The sequence below is a fragment of the Rhinoderma darwinii genome, chromosome 6, assembly GCF_050947455.1.
Source record: "Rhinoderma darwinii isolate aRhiDar2 chromosome 6, aRhiDar2.hap1, whole genome shotgun sequence".
NCBI classification, from domain to species: Eukaryota; Metazoa; Chordata; class Amphibia; order Anura; family Rhinodermatidae; genus Rhinoderma; species Rhinoderma darwinii.
Genome location: NC_134692.1, coordinates 127577504 through 127601743, shown reverse-complemented (window position 1 = coordinate 127601743; position 24240 = coordinate 127577504). Strand labels below are relative to the sequence as shown.

At 44.1% G+C, this 24240-nt stretch overlaps 1 protein-coding gene across 2 annotated transcripts; it reads left to right on the top strand.

The window, feature by feature from the left end:
- Positions 1 to 3546: 3546 nt before the first annotated feature.
- Positions 3547 to 24027, top strand: UBE2I (ubiquitin conjugating enzyme E2 I). Of its 2 annotated transcripts, none has more exons than XM_075830326.1 (7): positions 3547 to 3570; positions 15481 to 15557; positions 15638 to 15721; positions 16417 to 16489; positions 19003 to 19112; positions 19185 to 19264; positions 22903 to 24027. In XM_075830326.1, the coding sequence occupies exons 2-7, from the start codon at positions 15492 to 15494 to the stop codon at positions 22964 to 22966; spliced, it is 477 nt and encodes a 158-aa protein (XP_075686441.1). In that variant the 5' UTR covers positions 3547 to 3570; positions 15481 to 15491; the 3' UTR covers positions 22967 to 24027. The 2 variants fall into 2 exon arrangements, with proteins under 2 accessions (XP_075686441.1, XP_075686440.1); XM_075830325.1 differs by lacking the exon at positions 3547 to 3570 and adding an exon at positions 4068 to 4293.
- The last annotated feature ends 213 nt before the right edge of the window (positions 24028 to 24240 follow it).

Genomic DNA, 24240 nt, shown 5'->3' with positions numbered 1-24240 from the left:
CCGTAATTACGGCACGGGCAGGCCCATAGAAGTCTATGGGGCTCCTGTAATTACGGGAGCGTTGCTAGGCGACGTCAGGTGATAGTCACTGTCCAGGGTGCTGAAAGAGTTAACTGATCATCAGTAACTCTCAGCACCTGGGACAGTGACTACCGCTGGAGTTAATAGTATTAGAAGTTAACTTACCCAGAACTCTTCTTCCTGCAGTCCGGCCTCCTGGGATGACATTTCAGCCCATGTGACCGCTGCAGCCAATCACAGGCCAATCACTGGCTGCAGCGGTCACATGGACCGCCGCGTCATCCAGGGAGGTCGGACTGGATGTCAAGACACCAAAACAATGGCCGGGTAAGTTTGAATTTCTTTTACTGCGGAAAGGGCGGTCCCTTCTCTTTATCATGCACTGATAGAGAAGGGGCTGCCGATTAGTGCAGTGCAATTTTGCAGCGAAAACGTGCCAGTAAATACGGGTGGAATACGGGTGACACTGGACCCCTATTTACGGGCACGGGTCCGTAAATACTTGTGCAATACGGGTCGAATACGTGTGACCAAGGACCCGTATTTACGCCAGTATTTACGGGAGGACAAAAATACGGTTGTGTGCTTGATGACACGATCTGGATGCTGGTAAATGTCTGGGTCGTAGAGTCAATAAATGGCCTAGTTAGGCACAGATGGGTGATTAGATGAGCAGCTGCTCATCATCTCACTGATTTTTTGTGGGGGGGGGGGGCACTATATGTGACAATCACAGCGCAAATATGCTCTCTGATGGAAAAAGGGTTCCTGTTATTCCCCACCCCAGGGGTCATCTACAGCCATACAGGGACAGGAGGACGATCACAGATCCTCCTCCTCTCCCTGCATGGTGTCAGCACGGCCCCCCACTGGCTCTTCTCTCTTCCCCCACACTGGCTGAAGTGGGAGATGCAAGTCTATGCAGCTCTCACTTCAGCCCGCTCTAGCTTGGAAGTTTGGACAAGTTCATTCAGCAGAGTCAAGATTTTTGACTTTATAAAACAAGACCATGATTGTGGGTTTAGCCGCGAGCTATCCAGTGCTAGAGATACTTGTAGCAAGGATCTACCAGATACGTCCTTGGCTACTGAAGTTCTTCCCTGCCAGGACATATGCGATACGTCCCTGACTGGGAAAGGGTTCAAAACTGAGCATTAAAAACGTCACAAGCAAAACTTCCCCCATGCTCGCCGCTCCTTCTGAGAGTCCTATTCATCTCTACAGAGAAAAGTGAATGCTAGTCCTGCTCTATGGAGCAGAAGACAGTAGGGATTTGGGCCATACAGACAGGGGGTTGTCTTAATGGGACAATAAATCTAAAGGGGCTTTACCACATTACTAAGTGATAGCATATTGCTGGGATATACTATCATCTACACATTGTGAGGGTCTGACTGCCGGGACCCCCAGAGGTCCTCAGAATAAAGGAGAACTACAACATAGCCCTAGGGCAAGGAGCGTCGTAGTGCAGGGAATAAGCTGAAGTCGCTCATTTTCTGGATCGGCGGGTGTCGGTTAATGATGTCTTGGCAAACGCTAGTGATATCCCATAACGTAACTAGATGGTAATGCCTCTAAGTACAGGTCCACTAAGTGTCTGTGCCAAATGGCACACAAAAATTATTTTGTTCAAAGGACCGCTCCAAAAAAAAAGAAAAAAAAAAAAGGATGTTTGCGGCAAACAGTAAGGATTTCTAAAAGTGATTATATAAATAATCATTTATTATTTTAGTATTTTGGGCAAAATCACTTTTTTTATAAAAAGAAAAAAAAAAAAGAAACTAAAAAGATAACACAGCAGATCGTGGTTATGAGCGCTGCTCTTGTCAGTGTTTAGCAGTATTCTGTCTATATAGAGCGGAGAGGCTGTTACAATGTGTTGAGCAATATAATCGATAATTCGTTATGGCTGTTCAGTGCACAGACCCCATATATTTCTAAAGTGGGAAATTCTGTATATATAAAAAAGAAAATATTTATTTATTTTATATACGACAACTTTAAGGTGTAACGGTCCTCTTACCACAGCCCGACATAGCCACGTAAATGAGCACCAATCAACGACACAGCTCGTTGATCGGTGCTCGTTTGCTCCCACGGGGACAAGTTCTCGTTACTCCGATCGCTCGTCCAAATACATTTCTGTCATGTCTGCAGCGCGTCGCCATGTTTACACAGATGCACTGCTAACAATGATAATATTTCGTATCGATCAGCTGATGAACGAGCGTTCGCCCGATAACCGGCCCGTGTAAAAGGGCCTAAAGTTCACCATCTTGTAGGTCCACAGTCTGCAATTCTCTAATATATCTATATATTTGATGACTATGGTCTACCAGATAGTGGACCGATTTGTCTATTATATTAAGGCTGGGTTCACACGACCTCTTTTCAGAAGTAATGGAGGCGTTTTACGCCTCGAATTACAGCTGAAAAGACGGCTCCAATACGCCTGCAAACATCTGCCCATTACTTGCAATGGGTTTTACGATATTCTGTTCCCACAAGCCTTTATTTTATGCGTCGCTGTCAAAATACGGCGCGTAAAATGACGGCTCGTCAAAAGAAGTGCAGGACATTTCTTGGGACTTTTTGGAGCCGTTTTTACATAGACTATTGAAAACAGCTCCAAAAACGGCCGTAAAAAATGCTAGTTGCTCAAAAAACGTCTGAAAATCAGGAGCTGTTTTCCCTTGAAAACAGCTCTGTATTTTCATACGTTTTTTAGTAAGCGTGTGAACATACCCGAAGGGGGGGGGGGGGGGGGGTCGCTGCAAACGAAAATATAAAAAAAACAAACAAAAAACAGCTTTCTATATTGCACTTTTCAGGCCCGACATGGAAATAGAACATAAACATATTACATATATCATTTATAACAAAAAAAATCAATAAAAAAAAAATCACACCTTTACAGATTCAGAGTTCTTTTAATCCCATTTCATTATAGTAACTATTTTTACATTATTTATAGTATTGTGAGATTTCCTGTCTAACTATTTGAATGGATCATTCAATAATAGAAAACAAAAATATTTTTTTTATCATCATCTGTTATTTATTGCCATCATTTTATCTAGATTTTTTTTTTATTATTATTATTATTAACATCATTATAGTTTATATCCACTTTCATTTTGTCAAGTATTATCATTATTACTAGTTATCAGACACTGTATACTTCTTTTGTATCTTATGTCAATTATTATTACTATGATTATAGTCTTGCTATGTCTTAGTATTGCTCTGCCCATTGTTCTAGCTCAGTAGTCCGCATGGTTTCCGGTGCGGGGAGCAGCAGGGTCACTCCATGGATTTCATATATTTGAGCTCATATTCTATTATTTCCATCAGGCAGAACTTAGGGACCATCTTCACTCCTCCACACTCTTCTCGGCAGCACAGACGCAGCTTTGTTACGACTCCTGTCATTGGTCAGTCATTTACCACCTCCGCCCACTCACTGCCGATCCCACCAATCAGAGTCGAGCTCTCTCCCGGTTACATCCTGCTTTCCATTCGGTGTGGAGGAAAAAACCCTCAGAAATTGTAGGCCACACAGCACAGTTCGCAACTAAAATACGAACCTCGGGTCCTTTATTCGATATATATCGATGATTAAGCTCCTCTCCTCCTGATATATCGCGCTTTTCCATGGTTATCGGCCTCCCACTTTCTGCTGCGGCTTGTTACACACTTCTTGAGGCCTAGTCCTTCGTCCCGACCGGAACTTTGTAGACGGTCCCTTATATTTAGAACGCGGCTCCTTTAAGTGCATAGTTGTCCACGAATTTGCCTGTACCGTTTTTCTTTTTATTCCTTCTTTTACTACAACCCGATTAGTATCAGATACTATAACTGTGCGATATGAAATAGTTTTAAATATACTTTGCGTTTGTTTTATAACCGGCCCGTTTTTAACACCTGACTAGAATCAGTGATCCATAAACGTGCCATCGCACGTATCACTAGTGCCGCCCTGACCATAGAGCGGCGGACGCTTGTTGTTTACTCGGTGGGATAGACGGTATTTATAGCGTAAGGCGCCTCCTGCTGGGTGGGGTAGGAGTCGGTTGGGGGTTTGGCGGGGTTTCCGCTGTGCAGGCAGCTATGAGGGCAGCCCCGCGGCTGGGGTCCTTGTGACATGAGGTCCTATTTAGTCTGGGTCAGGTTCAGTGCTGCTTCAGGAGGGAAACTTCAGGGGCTTTGTCCCGACACAAAGAGCAGTCGCCGACGCGGAGCCCGGATTGTCAGGGGGTGAAGCTATAGCAGGTGAGCGGCTCCCGGGGCCGGCGAGGAAAAAGCTTCCCACAGCGGAGCTCCCTCCTCAACACGGGCGGGGGCGTCGGTGGTAGGCCGCGTCGTGACCTGGGGCTCCCCCCTTTATAGCCTATGATAACGGCGAAGCGCCCGTTATGGCGGATTCAGCTCGTAGCCGTTACCGGAAGCCTCATCCTGAACAGTGGAGGAGGGGTCCCCGCGCCCCCCCTCTCAGCTGCCCCGCACTACCGCTCCCCCCCCCCTCTCATTCATTCTGGTGGGTGGAGGTGTTGGCGGCCACAGTCCTGTCCTTATAGTCACACAGATGTCGTGACAAGGCCGGTAGGAGCTGCTCCACGTTATCCTCTATCCTGATATCGCATCCACATGGCTCTGGGGCAACTTCCTCCTAGCTGTCAGAGGCTTCTGTGCCCGTAAACCGAATGGAAAGACTTGATTTAAAGGGATATTACCCCGAGCTGCAGCTTTTACAGATAATTACTTAAGTAGTCATTCCACAATGTGCAGGATTTACCGGATCCGGTCTCCTTATCGGTGACAGGGATCGGATTATAACCTGCGGGGCTCCTGGTCCCTTCTCTTGTGTTACAGGATCCGTCAGTGACATTCAGGTGCTGTTTCCATTTGGTGAAACTTTATCATCTCTGCTGATCGCCGGTTATGGGATCTGTTCTGAATGATCCTATTAGGATTATAATATGGAATTGCTATTGGAGCAGTTCCCACCAGTGATGTAGCTTCACTTTTACAGGAACTCGAGTCTTCTCTGGCCACCATGTCTAAGCTGTGCTGTTTAGTTACCTTCCAGTAAATAATACAGAAGTCTTGTGGGTGTAGATGCGACAGTCTCGGACGGGCAATATGACGCAGAGATCAGCACAATTTTATTAGGGAGTTGTGTTTTAAGTAATTGCTTGATTATCTTTGCAGAATCCTACCTTTTACATGTGGGAGCAATTCCAATCATAGACTGCAGGTGGCGCCTGTAAAATATGGCAACTTGTAATTTGAATGGTGGTCTTTCTGTGGCTGGGTCCATGCACCAAGCCCCCCCCCCCCCCCTAAGCGCAGCGTCTACGGCCGGAAGGGGTTTTCTGACCATTGTGAATTTCCCCGTTAAGCTGTCCCTTATTAGATGATGAACTTTGCAACCTACTGTGATCGCAGATGACCGCAGGCTATAGGGAAATGTCAGGTCCAAATCATAACACATCGTTTAAACTTAAGATGCAGTTCCATAATAAAATATATTGGCTTGAGAATGGGCTGTTGTCTTGCCAACCATGGGCATCAGTAATCCATAATGATCCTAATAAGCGATCTATGGAGACAAAATGATGGTTGTCACCACATTTCTCTATTAGTCAGAGATGGAGATATGGTGCTGCTCCACAGGTTGGGGTCTGGGGGATCTTGAAGTCTGAGTATAAATCTTCCAATGGCCTCGTTCCCAAAACTGTCAGGGACTCCTGTGGATTGACCACTCCGCTTCAGGCTCCAACTGGACAGCGATTTACCGCGTGGCCCCATCCTTATTGCGAGCTGATGATGCTTTGTGCCCGCTATTGCGAGATTGGACCGTTCTAAGACGATCTAGGCAGTGTACGGCTTTATCTCAGTGAAGATTGTTATCTAATGAAGAATTCTCTATAATGTGTGTGTTGTGGATCGACGTTTTTCAGGATCTCTGCTTGCTCTCGGTGAATTGAAACGATGTTCCAATGACACCAGTGCACAACTCCTTAACACGGTCAGAATGAGTTCAAAGAAAGTCCCTGTCATGCACCTCCCCCTCAGGTCCTGCATTAGGCATTATTGTATAACTTTTCCAAGAGTGTCCCTTTTTAAAGGGGTTGTACCAAAATCTACAATTATCACCTAACCGCAGGATACGTGATAATTTTGATTGCTGGGACCTCCACTGGTCACAAGAACCGGAGTCCTGAAACCGCCTTGTACATCACTTAACCCACCCCCGCAGTGACTAGTAGCTTTTAATGGAGTGGTGGTCGAGCATGCGCCTGCCGCTCCATTCAATGTCTATGAGAATAATGGAAATAGCCAAGCACTGGACTCTGCTGTCTCCGTCAATCCCAGAATCTTTGAATGGAGCTGCACTGCTTGCTCGTCCTCCATTCCATTTAATGTCCCAGCGGTGGGAACCAATCATCAGCTGTCCTGTGGATCGGTGATAATTGTTGCTTCTGCTCTTACCCCTTTGGCCGAGTTCACATGTAGCATAAATACTGCAGATTTTCGTGTAGTACAGTAGCAGCAAAGTGGATGAAATGTGAACCAATCGCATCCACACGCTGCGTAAAAAACCTGCCGAAAAACCTTTCATAAACTGACGTGTTTTTTTTAACCCGCAGCTTGCCTGTTTTATGTCGCGGAATCGCTGCTTCTCTGTTGTGGGTTTTCCCATTTGAATTCAATGGGGAGGTAAAACCCGCAATAAATGTCCGATGTTGCGATTTTTGCGGCGTAAAAGATGTGACTCTGCTGCAAAAATTTGCATCTGGAAAAAAAAATAAAAAATCGCATACTTACCCAGATCTTTATTCCTCTGCCTCCAGGGATGACGTCTCATCTCATGTGACTGTTGCAGCCAATTGCGGGCTGCAGTGGTTACATGGGATGAAGTGTCATCCCAGGAGGCCGGGCTGCGGGACGCATCGCCGTGACTACAGGTAAGTATGGACTTCGATACTCGAAAAATGGTGCTAGATCAAGTATATTATAGCATTGCAAATCGTCTGGTTACATCACCTCATTCTGCGATTCCTAAACTTATTACCATTGGAGAACCCCTGAAAAGATATCTCCACATTTGGGGGACACTTAGGCCAGATTCACACGGGCGTGATCGGTCCGTGATATACGGATGGTATGTCGGCGGTATTTCCCATTGAACGCACTGCGGGGAGCCGGGATCCTAGCGTGCTAGTTCTGTACGATGACCGGAGTCCCTGACTCGCTGCAGGACAACTGTCCCTTACTGTGATCATGTTTTTCAGCACTGGACAGTAGTTCTGTGGAGAGGCAGGGACACCGGTCATCAAACATAACTATGATGCTAGGAGCCCGGCTCCCTGCAGTGTTTTCGGTCCGGGTAATGCGGCCGACATGCGGACCTTATATCATGGCCTGCACACGCTCGTATGAATCCGGCCTTACTACTATTTCTGCCTCCTAGCTTTTATCTAGTGGCAGGTCTTTTAGCGCTTTGCTGGATTGTTTTGCTTTCTCTGAGGCTGAAATCCATTTCCCCCTCCGCATTGTAAGCGCCGGCACTCTCTGTCTTCTGGGGACCCCCCGACCTAATTACTAGTTTTAGACTAAAAAAAACTTGCTGCGGTTTGGGGTGTGTATAGAGGATTCATGTATAACTAGTACAGATATAAAGTGCAGGCGTTGTCTATAGCAACCGTAACCATTATCCTTTATACAGCGCCGGTTAGAAAATGAAAGCAGTGATCCCATTGGTTACAAGGGGCAGCTGCTCCAGTTTTCTGCACTAGATCCACCTGTACATGATGCAAGATTGGTGTCATATGGAGTGCTGTGTATAGATCAGCCATAACATTAAAACCACTGACAGGTGACGTGAATATCTGGTTACAATGGCGCCTGACCAGGGGTGAGATATATTAGGCAGCAAGTGAGGAGTCAGTTCTTGAAGTTGATTTGGAAGCTGGAAAAGTGAAAGGTCTCCTGCACACGACTGTTGTGCAACTCGGGCTGTTTTTAGACGGCATCCGAGTGGCACCCGATAGTCTTCACGGACCCATTCACTTTAGCGGGTGAATCGGGTCTGTGAAAAATGGTCCGAGTCTCCGATCCGAGGAAAGATAGAACATGTCCTATCTTTCCTCTGATCACTGACGGGACTCGGTCGGTATACTCTGTCATGTGCATGAGGTGTAAGAATCTGAGCGACTGTGACAAGCCAAATTGTGATGAATGGGTCAGAGCATCTCCTAAACGACCCATCTTGTGAGGTGTTCTCGGTATACACTGATTAGTATCTACCAAAAGTGGTCCAAGTAAGGGCAACCGGTGAACCGGCAACCAGGTTATGGGCGCCCAAGGCTTATTAATGGGAGTGAAGGCCTGTCCGATACCACTGACGAGCTACTATATCGCCAATTGATGAAGTTACTGCTGGCTATACTAGAAAGATGTCCGAACATGCAAAGCGTCGCAGCTTGCTGTGTTTTGGGCTGCGTAGCTGCAGAACGGTCAGCGTGCCCGTGATGACTCCTGTCCGCCACCTATGGAACCTACAATGGTCACCTGACCATCAGAACTGGAATAATGGAAGACAGACCGTCTTGGAATAATGGAAGATGGTCTGGTCTGATGAATCCTGTTTTTCTTTTACATCATGTGGATGGCTGGATACATGTGTCGCTTACCTGGAGAAAAGATGGCACTATGGGAAGAAGACAACGGGTGGAGGCAGCGTGATGCTCTGGGAAGCCTTGGGTCCTGCCGTTCGTTTGTTTTGACACGAACCTTCAACCTAAACATTACAGACCAAGTTCAGCCCTTTATGGTAATGGTGTTCTCTCCTGGCAGCGCCCTTTTTCAGCAGAATAATGCGTCCTGCCACACTGCAAAAATTATTCCGGAATCATTTGAGGAACAAGGCAAAGATTTTCAGATATTGACTTGTCTCCAAATTCCCCAGATTTCAAGTCGATCGATCGTCTGTTGGATATGGAAAAATGAGCCCGATCCGTGGAGGCCGCACGTCACAACTTACAAGAAATAAAGGATCTGCTGCTAACGTTTTGGTCACCGGAACCGTCAGTCTTGTGGAGTCCACGTCTCGCTGGCTCAGAGCTGTTTTAGCGGCACAAGGTGGACTTGCACGATATTAGGCTGGTGGCTTTAATGTAATGGCTGATGTGGCTGATCAGTGTATATAATATCTATTGCAATAGTTGAATCATAACAACCCCAATTCATTAACTTAACTCCTTAGTGACCACCAATACGCCTTTTCACAGTGGCCCAGTCTAAGTCCTGCATGGGTCTCCCTTGCAGGCTGGAGCTGAGGCTCATCTGTCTGACAGCTGGGCTCCTGCTCAAACACACGCGATCGAACGTGGCCGTTTAACCCGTTAAATGGCGCCGTCCATAGCGACTGCAGCATTTAACTTGTTTACAGTGGGAGTGAGCTCCCTCTGTCACCCATCGGCGGCCCGCAAATGCAATAGCGGGTCTCCGAAGGGGTGTCATGGCAGCCAGGGGCCTGATAAAAGCCCCCAGGTCTGCCCTGGGTGCCTATTAGGACGTGCCGGAGGCACGTCCTAATAGATTGCCTGTCAGATTTACACCGACAGGCAATAATGCTCTGGTATACGAATTACACCAAAGCATTACTATGCGATCTTCAGATCGCTGCTATAAAGTCGCCTAGTGGGACTAAAAAAATAAGTAATTCATGTGAAATAAAGATTATTAATAAAAATTACAGTAAAAAAAATCATTTTTTTTTCCATAAGGGGTTTTATATAGTAAAAGTGTAAAAAATAAATAAAAGTACACATGTGGTATCACCGCGACCGTAATGACTCAATAAAGTTAATATATAATTTAAACCGCAAGGTGGACACCGTAAAAAAAAACGCAAAAAAACTGGCGAAATTGCAATTTTTTTTCCATTGCCCCCCAAAAAAGCAATAATAAAAATGAATCAAGTTCCATGCACCCCAAAACAGTACCAATCAAAACTACGTCTCGTCCCGCAAAAAACAAGTCCAAAAAATCACTACATTGATGGAAAAATAAAAAAATGACGGCTCTTGGAAAGCGACGATGCAAAAACAAATAATTTTAGTTCAGAAGTGTTTTTATTGTGCAAAAGTCGTAAAACATAAAAAAAACTCTACATATGTGGTGTCGCCGTAATCGTACCGACCCATAGAATAAAGGTAACATGTTATTTACGTCGCATAGTGAACGGCGTCAATTTAAAAACGCATAGAACAATGGCGGAATTTCAGGGATTATATGTATCCTAAAATGGTGCTATTAAAAAGTACAACTAATCCCACAAAAAAACAAGTCCTCATACAGCTGTGTAGACAGAAAAATAAAAAAGTTATAGCTCTTTGAATGCGACTATAGAAAAACGAATAAAATAGCTTGGTCATTAGGGCCTAAAATAGGCTGGTCACTAAGGGGTTAAAGAGAATTATTCTCATCACTCGCATTAAAGTGACACTAATTCTAAAGTGTTCTGCGATTGATCCCTGTTATCAGCCATTTCAGTGTGATTTACAGGACGACTGTCATGAGAAGTCTAGAATAACTCCTGTATCGCGATCACTACTTGATCTCCAGTTCTGCGTGTCATCAGCTGTTCTTTAGTAGCTGTCGACTTTAGGTTTAGTTCTTCTTGCTTTTATCCTCCATTATTCCCGCTGTACCTTCGGAGGAGTTTGTTTTCATTGACTGTAATACTCGGGGTGGAAACAGAACTATAAGATATTAGGAAATGAAATACATTCAGGAGACTATGATCACATGGTAGGATAGCGTAGTAATAATGGAGGAGCTTCCCATATCAACCAATAGAAAAATAAGACCTGTGATTTGATTGGTTGCTGTGTTTTGGCGCTAGTTTATGAATTGTCCCCTGTATCTAATGCCTCATATACACGTAAGATTAATGTGTATGGAGGTCTCACGACTTCCCCTGTCAGTCGCAGATAAGCAGCTGTAATACACCTCTGGTGGCTGCTTATCTCTCTCTCTCTCCCCTTTGACGTAAACATGGTTGGCTGAGACCATAGTTTGTGTTTACGGGGGGTCAGGGGACACCGCTGATGGACGAGTGTTCAGCTCACCGCTGTCTTTAGCGGTTCTGCGGAGTTTAGGCTCCTCATGAAGAATTTGAGTTCATTTGGTCAGAGCTTGGTTCCTTTTTTTTATTGAAGATTTCTCAGAGTGGCATTAAAGGGGTTTTCTGGGACTGTAATATTGATGGCCTATTTTCTAAGATAGTCCATCAATATCTGAGTAGTGGAGGTTCGCTGGCTGTAGCAAACGAACGGTGCTTTGCCTGGGTAACGGAGTCTGAACTCCCACCGATCAGATATTGATAGACTATCCTAAGAATAGACTATTATCCGCTTTCCATAAGATGGGTGATAATGGTCGGTCTGATCAGTTCAGTACTTTGGAGCGGAGGGCGATCAGAACTGCTGCCGCTCCGTTTAAAGTCTATGGGACTGACACAGCAGAGTACAGCGCTCGGGTGTTTCCATCAGTCCCATAGACATTGAATGAAGCGGCAGGCACATGCTCGACCACCGTTTTATTAAAGTTCCTCCTCCCTGCAAGGGTCCGGTGGATGGGGAAAATGTGTCACTTCTGGGACAACCCTCTAAACACTACATGCAGGATGGTCTGTGATAGCAATGTCTGCATGGCCATCGGCAAGATGGGCTGTGGCAGCTGGGTAACTGTAGAGACATTAGGGGAGATTTATCAAAACGGGTGCAATGCAAACCTGGAGTAGTTGCCCGTAGCAATCCGACTCCACCTTTCATGTTGGTTGTGATGTGTAACTGCTCCCGTTTTTTTTCCTCCTGCTTTTTTATTTTATTTTTTATAAACTCTCCCATTGTATCTAGATTTAAGACATAGGACCTCAGAACTTCTGCTCCACTACATTGACCTCAGGAAGTTGTTACTTTAGAGTTTTCAGTGACTTCTAAAAACTTCAATCTACACCCTGAACATGCTTGTCTATCATGGTTGGGCCTGTGAGCTGGAGAGTCTAGTATTGAGCACCCGACAACAAGAGCAAGGGCGTTCACTACGCAGGCGGGCTGTGCCGTCTATTCTGTAGTATGATACGAATGAAGGGCTTGTCTTGGCCTCTGGTAGAACCATAAAGATGCTTGTCGTAACTTCAGTCACGTACAGTGCCTGTCATATGGGGGTCCCAGAGAATGGAAGGACTTCGCTAGTGCCAGAGAGATTTAGGGTATGTGCACACGGGAACTGTCTTTTACGTCTGAAAAGACAGACTGTTTTCAGGAGAAAACAGCTGCCTCGTTTCAGACTTAAAAGCTCCTCGTAATATGCGACGCGTCTTTGACGCTCGTAATCTTGAGCTGCTCTTCATTGACTTCAATGAAGAACGGCTCAAATTACGTTGCAAAGAAGTGTCCTGCATATAATGTATATAAGTGTCCTGCATATAATGTATATAAGTGTCCTGCACTTCTTTGCCAAGGCAGTCAATTTACGCGTCGTCGTTTGACAGCTGTCAAACGACGACGCGTAAATGACAGGTCGTCTGCACAGTACGTCGGCAAATGTTTGCGTGGGCAGATGTTTGCCGACGTATTGGAGCACTATTTTCAGACGTAAAAAGAGGCATAATACGCTTCGTTTATGTCTGAAAATAGGACGTGTGAACCCAGCCTAACATGAAACTATGGAAAAGGTGTTGAGGCCACTGGGCTGGTGCTGACTAAGGAGAACATGAAAAGTTTACCCGATGGAGTTAAAGGGGTTTTCCTGCCTCTAAACTGATGGCCTGTCCTCAGGATAGGCCATCAATAGCTGATGGGTCAGGGTCAGACCCCGACACATCAGCTGTTTTGAAGGGGTGGCAGCGCTCGTACGAATGCGGCTTCCCCTTCCTTTATTCTTGTTCACTGAGGCGGCGATTCACAGGTATTGCCGCCTTCTATTGAACGGAACGAGAGATAAGGCTGCAATACTGTGAATCGCTGCTACGTCCGCGTCGACTCGGGGAGCAAAAATGAATGAAGGGGAAGCTGCGCTCGCGCGAGCGCTGCCGCCCCTTCAAAACAGCTGATCCGCAGGGGTCCTGACATCCGGATCCCGACCCATCAGCTATGGATGGCCTACCCTGAGGCTATGCCATCAATTTTTAGTGACTGGAAACCAGCTTCTTTAAAGCTTCTCTGAATTATTATTTATTTATTTTTTTTGGAACTTGCCCTTGCTCCGTGCACCAACAGGGCAAGGAGATATGTCATGTATTCCACCAAAGAGAAGGGATTAGTCCTCTTCTGGTTCTTCTGATCATGCCACTTCTCTTGAATGGCCTCCTGAATTATCGGACCATGAATCTTCAGCCGACACGAAGGGTGTTTGCCTTGGACTCAATAACTAGTCTCTTCCAAACTTTTGACTATAGTCTGTTATGTGAAATAATTGACTCCAATAATTTCCAACATGTACACACGTCCTATAGTGCGGCAATTTTTGGCTAGATGGGTTTAAGGTGTAAAGCGTGCCCCCCTCTTAAAGGGGTTGCCCAGGGTTCAAAAAACATCAGGTTTTTTTTTTAAGTACGTACCACACCGTCTACAGGTTGTATGTAGTATTGCACCTCAGCCACATTCACTTTAATTGGGCTGAGCTGCAATACCGGACACAGCCATGGACATATGTGGTGCTGTTTTTATAATAAAGCAGCCATGTTTTTATAATCCTAAGCAACCCCATTAAAAGTTGGAGGTTTACAAATGAAGACCATTAGTCAGTAAACTTAAAATTTTCCTTTTGGTTTCTGGTTACCCTTGGACTTGCTGTGATCTGTATATTAAATAATGATGTACGCTGTATGGTATGATAACCTAAAACAAACTCGCACCCATAGAAACCAGTGCACAACCTGACCACATCCTTCTGGTACGGGTGCCCGTGGCACTCAGGTTTATTGGTTTGTCATCTTCATTGGAAAGAGATTAACCTGGGAACGTGAACAGTTGTGGCTGGATGTGTGGCTTGAGCACTCTCCTGTCAGTGCAGATCTGCTCCACCTGAGTGCTACGTAGTGATACTGTACAGCGATGTATACGATCAGCTGACACACGAGCGTCATTGTTCAAGGCCTCTCGGCCGTAATCTTTCTACCGCCTGTAAGTTCATTGTAAAACTATTCACAAGATTATTACATAATCTCAAATATGACGGGTTAGACCTGTTGCACTAGTTTCCCTCCAGCTCAATAAATGAGTAGTGCCGCAGAGGATCTAGCAGACACCGCCATTATCCACATCTCTGCGGTAGAAGTAAATCGGGCTAATGATGCCATTGATACGTAGTCACCCCCCACCCCCCATATAATTTAGGAAGCTGCACAATCTCACCCAGAGGCTAGTTTCATAATGTGAATGACCTGATGTAATTGCACAATTTTTTACTGGAAAAAGATGCGCGATATTTGCATAAGTTTATTTATTTATATATATATATATATATATATATATATATATTGAAGCGAAATCATGCGTAACTGTTTTTAGTCACTCATGTAGACCTGGCTGTTGTGAGTGACGTTGTCACCTTGCTCAGGCTGTAAAGGGGCTTTGCGATCACCTGTAATCTGTGGGGCAGCAAGGGTTTCATTTCCCTGCAGCGCCACCACAGGAGAAATGTAGCATTGCATCGTTTTTTTCCTTGTGATGCATGGAAGTGCTAGAGAGGGACACTTTGCTCTCTGGCTGAAAGATAATGGTATAACTCAAAGATCCCTAAGAGCATGTTCACACGCTGTGTATTTCAGGGCGTTTACGCCTCGCAAAACGCCTGAAAAAAACAAAAGCTGAATGCCTGCAAACATCTGCCCATTGAAATCAATGGGAAAAAACGCATTTAGTTCTTTAACGCATTAGTCTTTTTACGCCACTGTTTTAAAAAGACGCTCCGTAAAAAGAAGTAGCATGTCACTTCTTGAGGCGTTTTTTGGAGCTTATTTATATATTTTTTTTCCATTGAACACTATGAAAAACGTCTGGGGGAAAAAAAAAAAAAGCCTGCAAAAGCTTCATTTTCAGCTTCAAAAAACGCCTGAAAATCAGAGGCTGTTTTCTCTGTAAACATCTCCGTATTTTCAGATGTTTTTTGTGAAGCGTGTGAACATACCCTAATAGTGTGTGTGTCTGTATATTTCTATATCACTGTATATTGCAATTCAGATGTCATCACTTGGAGAAGCTCCTGTAGATGTGACATTTTCCATTGCCTGCTGAGTACAATGCAGAGACTCCCATTCATAATGTGTATCTTCCATATTTCCATTGCTCAGACTCTTGCAGTTAGCATCTTAACCACTAGATGGCAACAGCATACAACAGCTGATCAGTTCTGTACCTGACCCTGTGATTTATGTTGCAGGAACCCAAACTATGTCTGGCATAGCCCTGAGCAGACTTGCACAGGAGAGGAAAGCTTGGCGAAAAGACCATCCTTTTGTAAGTTTCATTTATTCTTTTGTGATCATCTGAGCATTTTTATAAACTTTTGTTCTATAACTTTGTATTTTTCATTTAAGGGGTTTGTTGCAGTACCAACAAAAAATCCAGATGGCACAATGAATTTGATGAACTGGGAATGTGCTATTCCAGGCAAGAAAGGGGTAAGACTCAGAATCTCTACCTTGTGTTTATTTTCTGCAAGATTTTTTTTCTAACGCTGTTTATGCATATACTTAACATATAGGCGCAGTGTACAAAAACAAACCACTTACACATGGTGATCACTTTGGCCAAAAGATCCAGAGATTTTGGATGTTATGGAGTTAAACCTAATAAAACTGACACCGGTTTTCCTAATAAACATTTGTGGAAAATCTAAAAAATTTGCCAAATGTTTGATCAGTGAGGATCTTGTGCACCACATTTGTATATAAGAGGAGGCTGCCCATACTACTATGGTGACAGACACACTATAACTTCAAGGGACTTTAACACCAGGGTACAAAACTGACTTGGTGGATGATTCCTAATGGTTTCCTTACGGTTTGTTCACAGTCTAGATTTAAACTCCAATTTCTGCAGCGGATTGGCCTGTGTGTCCGTAGCTTCTCAGCGACTACTCCTGCGTGAAAAATAAACATGCTGCAGAATTATTACCACACGCGGATTTTTGATTTCTGGAGCATGTGAATGGGGCATAAAACGACCTATTCGTTTGCGGCAGAATGCTTGCAGATTTTGTCCAGACTTCAGTGCAGAATACGCATAGTCCCCCTGTCCTGCTGAATGATGGAATGGAATTTTCAGACTTGCATGCGTAGTTTTATTGATTCATCTTGTGCTTTCTGTTCTGCAGACCCCATGGGAAGGAGGATTATTTAAACTTCGAATGCTTTTTAAGGATGATTATCCCTCCTCGCCTCCGAAATGTAAGTACCCAACTCAGTATAGACATTTATGCGCGCTGTCCTCCGCTCTTGCGCTGTCCGTAGCAGAGACACTGCCGCTTGCTAGTTCGGCAGACAAGTACAAGACTGATCTCTCGCGAGAGATCACAGTCTTGTACTTGGTCTGCTGAGGGCTGAAGAGTGAGTGAGTGCGCACACGCTCTCCTCTCTCCAGCTCTTGATGTGGCACTGTCCGTAGCTGATTGGACCGTGTCACAGCGATGTTACATGCCCCATTGACAGTTCAGGGGGTTATTTAAATATCAGGTGCCAAATATAATCACACCAATATCTGAATAACTGAGGGTAGAATTTTTTTTTTTAAAGTGCCCCAGGGTTTGTGCAGCCCTCCCCATTACATGCTGCACACATGTATGGGCAGGTGTAAGGTTCTCTAACTTTATTTTTTTTTTTAACTAGTCCCACTAGGGGACTTCACTATGCGAACCTCCGGTTCGCATTTCTAATACACTGCAATACTTTTGTATTGCAATGTATTGTTGCCTGTCTGTGTAAAACTGACAGGCATCTGCTAGGCCATGCCTAACTAGTGGCAGACCTGGGGGCCTTTATTAGGCCTCCTAGCTGCCATAGAAACCACCGACATCCTGCGATCTTGACGCATGATGCCGGTGGGGTGAGAGGGAGCTCCCTCCCTCTCTCTAAAACCACTCCGATGCGGCACTCTCTATTGAGTACTACTGTGCTGTATAGACTTGCTGCACACTACTTTGCTTATGGGGGCGATATGGACATCGTACAGGGGGTCCCACCTTTCAGGATTCTGAGTCAGAGTGGAGAACCGCTCGTTTGAATGGCCGGCATGTAATTCTTGATCATGAGGCCAGCTTCAATTTACTGAGTGGTTGTCTCTGTGACCATTATAATTCAAAGGCTGGCAAAGTTTAGTTTGACTCCAACCACTTGGCATATTTTAGATTTTTCATCGGCTGATCGTTGCCCTGTTTACACTAGGAAATGATGGAGAATAATTGTGCTGTTAACACTGATTTGCCTGCTAATTGGCCAGTGTAAAAGGGCCTTTACACAAATGTGACTCGCAGAAGACTCCATGAAGCCTGAGACTTAGGGCTCAATCAGAGGAGCGTGTTCCTCGTCCGTGTGTTGTCCGTTTAAGCAACTGACAGCACACGGACCCATGCTTTTTCAATGGGGCTATTCAGACACGTGTGAGTTCACACAGCGAGTGTCCGTTGCGTGAAGCTCACTGCATGTCCTATATTGGTCAATTTTTGCGGACTTAGTCGCCCATTGAAGTGTATGTGTGTAAAAAAAAAACACTGATCGCACACAAACCACATTCGTGTTTCACGCATCAGTTGCTAAAGAAATGAATGAAAAAAACCAAAAGGGGAGGGAGTGCTTGCAGAGGAGAATCACAGATGTAAAAAATGGATTCCACACTGAACGCACACTGTCACACGGACATGACATGCAGGAAATACGGTCCCTCTTTTGCACACGCAAATCAGACTCGCTTGTGTGAACGTAGCCTTAGGCGAACATGTCTGATTTGCGTGCGCAAAAAAACTGACATAATTTTATGTCCATGTGCTTTCCGTTCCACATCAGTGTGCTTTGCGTGTGGTGTCAGTTTTTCACGTCCGTGCTTCTCTGCAAGCACTGTTTGTTTTTTAATTCCTTTAGCAGCTGATGCGTGATACACTGACTGCACACGGATGTCGTTCGTGTCCTGTCTGTTTTTCACACACCCATAGACTTCAATGGGTGACCACGTCCGCAAAAACAAACCAATAAAGGCCATGCAGTGAGCTTCGCTCAACAGACACTCGCTGTGTGAAAAAATCACGCATGTCTGCGTGGCCCCTTTGACTTGTATGAGTCTGTGTGCTGTAGATTATTTCAACGGACAGCACACAGACTAGGAACACGCCTCGTCTGAATGAGCCCTAAGGGTAGGCACACAGAGGGTATCCGCCCTGAACACCGCAGGGAGTGCTGTCTGAAAAACCGCACCACAATTTCCACTGCGGAAAGCAGCGCCGAACAAAATCCTACTTCTCCCCTCCCTCTCTTCAGGCACGGTCATGCTTTCTGGGATGACGTTGCAGGCCATGTGACCGCTGCAGCGGTCACATGGGATAAAACATCATCCCAGGAGACTATTGGAGAAGCAGAGAACTCTGGGTAAGTATATAATTTTTATTTTTATTTTTTTTTTCTTGCTATTTTTGCATCCGAATTGCTGCAACTTCGGCGCAAAAATCTCGCAACACACACCACTTTGTTGCGGCTTTAAGCACCCCATTGAATTCAAACCTGCAATACAGGAACAGAAATTCTGCAGCGTTTTTTTCCGCTATGTGGCGACGAGGATTGTTTAAATCTCTCCCACACTGCTGCTACTGTAACGAATCTGTTGCAGAAAATCCGCAGTGTTGCGCTGTCTGTTCGTACCCTAAAAGTTCTAGTATATTCCTCCTACTGATCGGTTTACTTTTCTTATTGTACAGGTAAATTTGAGCCTCCATTATTCCACCCAAACGTCTATCCTTCAGGCACAGTGTGTCTGTCTATCTTAGAAGAAGATAAGGATTGGAGGCCAGCAATCACAATTAAACAGGTAAGCATTGTTCTACTGCAATAAGAGGAGGATCAGGAATAGGCACAGACTAACACTCCCCTCTCTCTTCAGATCTTGTTAGGAATACAAGAACTTCTAAATGAACCAAATATACAAGATCCAGCTCAAGCAGAGGCATACACAATTTACTGGTCAGTATTACACGCGTGAGGGGAAATTGCTGCCGAACCCTGCCCTCTCCTTATGATCTACATTATGTGTGTGTATATGTACAGTGAGGTCCAGAATTATTTGGACAGTGACACAAGTTTTGGCATTTTAGCTGTTTACCAAAACATATTGAATATACAGTTATATAATCCATATGGGCTTAAAGTGCAGACTCTCCGCTTTAATTTGAGGGTATTCACATCCTAATTTTAGGAAGGGTTTAGGAATTACAGCTCTTTAATATGTAGCTGCCTCTTTTTCAAAAGACCAAAGGCAATTGGACAATTATCTCAACAGCTATTTAATGGGCTATTCCCTCGTTAATCCATTAATTAAGCAGGTAAAAGGTCTGGAGTTGATTCCAGGTGCGGCATTTGCATTTGGAAGCTGTTGCTGTGAACCCACAACATAAGGTCAAAGGAGCTCTCAATGCAAGTGAAACAGACCATCGTTGGGCTGAAAAAAATGAAGAAAATCAATAGGAAGAGAGAGAGCATAAATGTTAGGAGTGGTCAAATCAACAGTTTGGTACATTCATGGAAAAAAAACTACCACACTGGTGATCTCGTGAACTCCAAAAGGCCTGGACGTCCACAGAAGACAACAGCGGTGGATGATCGCAGAATCCTCTCCATGGTAAAGAAAAACCCCTTCACAACATCTACCCAAGTGAAGAACACTCTCCTGGAAGTAGGTTATCAGTACCTAAGTCTACCATAAAGAGAAGACTTCATGAGAGCAAATACAGAGTGTTCACCACAAGGTGCAAACCATTAATAAGCATCAAAAATAGAAAGGCCAGATTAGACTTTGCCAAACAACATGTAAATAAGCCGCCCAGTTCTGGAACAGCATGAAACTAAGAACAACCTGTACCAGAATGATGGGAGGAAGAAAGTATGGAGAAGGCTTGGAACGGCTCATGATCCAAAGCACACCACATCCTCTGTAAAACGTAGTGGAGGCAGTGTGATGGCATGGTGGCGGCAGTGTGATGGCATGGTGGCGGCAGTGTGATGGCATGGTGGCGGCAGTGTGATGGCATGGTGGCGGCAGTGTGATGGCATGGTGGCGGCAGTGTGATGGCATGGTGGAGGCAGTGTGATGGCATGGTGGCGGCAGTGTGATGGCATGGGCATGCATGGCTGCTAAAGGCACTGGGTCACTAGTGTTTATTGATGATGTGACAGAAGCAGCCAGATTAATTCTGAAGTGTTCAGGGATTTACTTTCTGCTCAGATTCAACCAAATACAGCAAGGTTGATGGGACGTTGCTTCACAGGACAGATGGACAATGACCCAAAACATAATGCGAAAGCAACCCAGGAGTTTATAAGGCAAAGAAGTGGAATATTCTGTAATGGCGAAGTCAATCACCAGATCTCAACCCGATCGAGCTTCATTTCACTTGCTTAAGACAAAACTTAAGGCAGAAAGACCCACAAACAAACAAGTGAAGACGCTGCTGTAAAGGCCGGGCAAAGCATCACAAAGGAGGAAACCCAGCGTGTGGTGATGTCCATGGGTTCCAGACGTCAGGCAGTCATTGCCTGCAAAGGATTCTCTACAAAGTATTAACCATTTTATTTATGGTAATGTTCATTTGTCCAATTACTTTTGAGCCCCTGAAACGAGGCGGTTGCAATTCCTAAACGTTTCACAGGATATTTTTGTTCAACCCCTTGAATTAACCCGTTAGTGACCGCCAATACGCCTTTTCATGGCCGGCCACTAACAGGCTTTATTTCGATGCATATTCCTTTTCACGGCGCTGCATCAGAATAAATAAACAGAGCAGGGAGCCGTTAGATCTCCCTGATCTCCGCTACCAGAGGTAGCTGAGGGTTGGGGGCATCCATGCTTGAATGGGTGAGATCGATATCCGTATTGATCTCCCGGTTAAACCCTTCAGATGTGGCGCTCAATAGCGAGCGCCGATTCAGAGTTTTGGAGAGAGTGAGAGAGTTCCCTCTCATCCCAACGACACCCGGAAAAAATATCGCCGAGTGCCTTTGACTCTGATGGCAGCCGGGGGCCTAATAGAGGCCCCCAGGTCTGCCTGTAGTGAATGCCTGCTAGATCATGCCGGAGGCAGAACCTAGCAGATGCCTGTCCGTTTTAAATGGACAGGCAGTAATACACTGCAATACAAAAGTATTGCAGTGTATAATAAAACCGATCGGAGGATCGCATATTAAAGTCCCCTAGTGGGACTAGTAAAAAAAAAAGTTTAATAAAGTTTTATTTTTTTTTAAAAAACACTTCCCCTTACAAAATGCTTTAAAAAAAGTTACACATCTGTCTGTAACGACCGCGACTATAAAGCTATTACATTATTGACGGTGATCAAAAAGTCACATCTACTCCAAAATGGTACTATTAAACTACAAGTCGTCCCGCAAAAAAAAAAAGCCCTCATACAACTGCATCGGCGGTAAAATAAAGTTACGGCTCTTCAAATATTGACACACATCATTTTGAAAAAAAGGTGTTTTTACTGTCTAAACGTAGTAAAACGTACAAAATCTATACAAATTTGCGATCGTTGCAATCGTAACAACCCGCTGAATAAAGTGATTATTTATACCATGTGGTAAACGGCGTAGATTTGGGACGCAAAAAAAAGTGGCAATTTCTGTTTTTGTACCCCAAAATGGTGCTATATAAAACTTTAAATACAGCGATGTCGACACAAATATAAAGTTATAGCTTTTGGAATGCGAAAAATAGCTTGGTCATCAAGGTTTAAAATAGACTGGTCACTAAGGGGTTAAACCTGAAAGTCTACACTTCAATTGCATCAGTTGTTTAATTTCAAATCCAATGTGGTGGCCGCAGAGCCCAAATCATGACGATTGTGTCACTGTCCAAATAATTCTGGACCTAATTGTATGTAATTTATTATATTTCTCCTATGTAGACCTACATGTCAGTGTCCGTATTGTAGTCCCATCCTCTACTCCGCCGCCTCTTTCCTGCTAACCTTCATATAGAGGGATAAGTAAGGGACTAACACGACTGCTTAACCCCTTGGAGATGCAGACCTTTTTCGCTTGCACGCTCCATACTTTCTCTCCCGACCCCCCCCCCCTCCCCCTTGGCGGCTGCGACGTACATGTACTTGACATTTCACCAAGGGGGTTAATAAGACTATACGTGGTTTGTTTAGTCTGTTACCATGGAGACGCATAGTTTTGCACAGGAGCTGCATAATACACTTGTGTATTTTAAATAACATAGTCAAAAAGGTGTGAACTGTGACTAAACCTGGTGTGAACTGGATGTCCGTTCTCATTGGACCAGTGCTGCGGGTTCTTTAATGTGGTCAGGACAAGGAAGCTGCCGTTGGTGTATGGCCGCTATTAGTTTAGTAATGTGGGTAGGGGTGTTGTAGGGAAACTAAACTGGGTGGAGTAGACCTGTGCGTGTGGGGCCGGGCCAGGCTATGGGGAAAGGGACATCACTGGTGTTTTCGAGCAGCCTTTGTGAGCGCTACTGTGACCTTTTACCATCTGTCCGCTGCTACTAAATCCTGCTCCACCTGTTTTATATCTGACTGGCACTTATTACAGTAGGACTATAATCCATGTTCTTATACTTTGCACTTTTCTTCCTCCAGCCAAAACAGAGTTGAATACGAAAAAAGAGTCAGAGCACAAGCCAAGAAGTTTGCACCATCATAAGCTTCAACAATGTGGCATCTTACAATAAATAAGGAGAAAAAAAAAAAACTAAAAAAAAAAAAAGGAAGGGATTGGTTTGGCAAGAACTTGTTTACAAAAAAAAAACAAACAAATTTTTTTGCAAAATTGAATGACGCTAAATACAAATAAGTCACTTAGGGGAGGGGGTCGTATGTGTGCCATTTTTCCATTTTTCGCCACTTGTATAGAGTTCTAAATTTGCTGAATATCCCCCCCGTTTTTTCATACAGGGTCTCTTCCTTCAGTCTTTTTGTATTTTGATTGTTATGATGTAAAACTTGCTTTTATTTTAATATTGATGTCAGTATTTCAACTGCTGTAAAATTATAAACTTTTATACTTCTATAAATCCACTAGTAATCTATAGTTTGTTTGTTTTTTTTCTTGGGTTTTTTTTTTGTTTTTTTTTCTTTGCTATTCGATGCAGGCATGCTTTTTTATTTAGAACTATATCTAGCCTCTTAGCTGGCTGTATTAAAAACCAATGTCATGACTTCTACCCCCTCCCCTAAAATTTTCCTTTTAGGTCTCTCAGAAAAGGTTGGTTGTCATTGCCACCTCGCACCTCTGATTTCAGTCGGCCTCTTGCTTCTGCATCACTTCCTTTTGTGTTTATATGGCGTTCTGTCTGTGTTGCTGTTTAGATTAAAATAAACTGTTTATATAAAGGTTTTTGTTTCTTTATCTTTTTCATGAAAAGGACCATAAGTGGAAATCTTTTTGGCTTGTAAACTGACATTGACACTTTATTTTCTGTGCGTTCTGTAAAAGAAAAAACTGTACATTTTTTTTTTCTTGACGTCTAGGATACACAGATGATATAGCCTGGCATCTTTATGTAATTGGCTGACCATATACTGTATGTGTTTTTTTGTAATCCCGAAAAAATGCAGATTTAAATAAACAGCAGTAAAACCAAAATTAAACCTGGTAAGTATAATGATCTTTATTGGAGATCTGCCAATCACATGAACACTGTATCACAATAACTGATGCAAATAAAACAAGTCAATTGGAACTGACTGATTTTTGGTAAAGAATTTGGTTCTTTGTATTGTTTTCATATTTTGTGATTGGATGGATGGGGTCATGTTTTCTTTTACGCAGGAGGGGGATGTTAAAGTTGGGTTTATAGGACCGATCTGCTCTCCTGACACGTCTAAAAAATTTTCATTAGAAATCTGTTGTGCCATTCCTTTTTACTACTCTTGGAAATGTCTAAATCCGTTGACCACTTGTCTCCTTGAGAATGG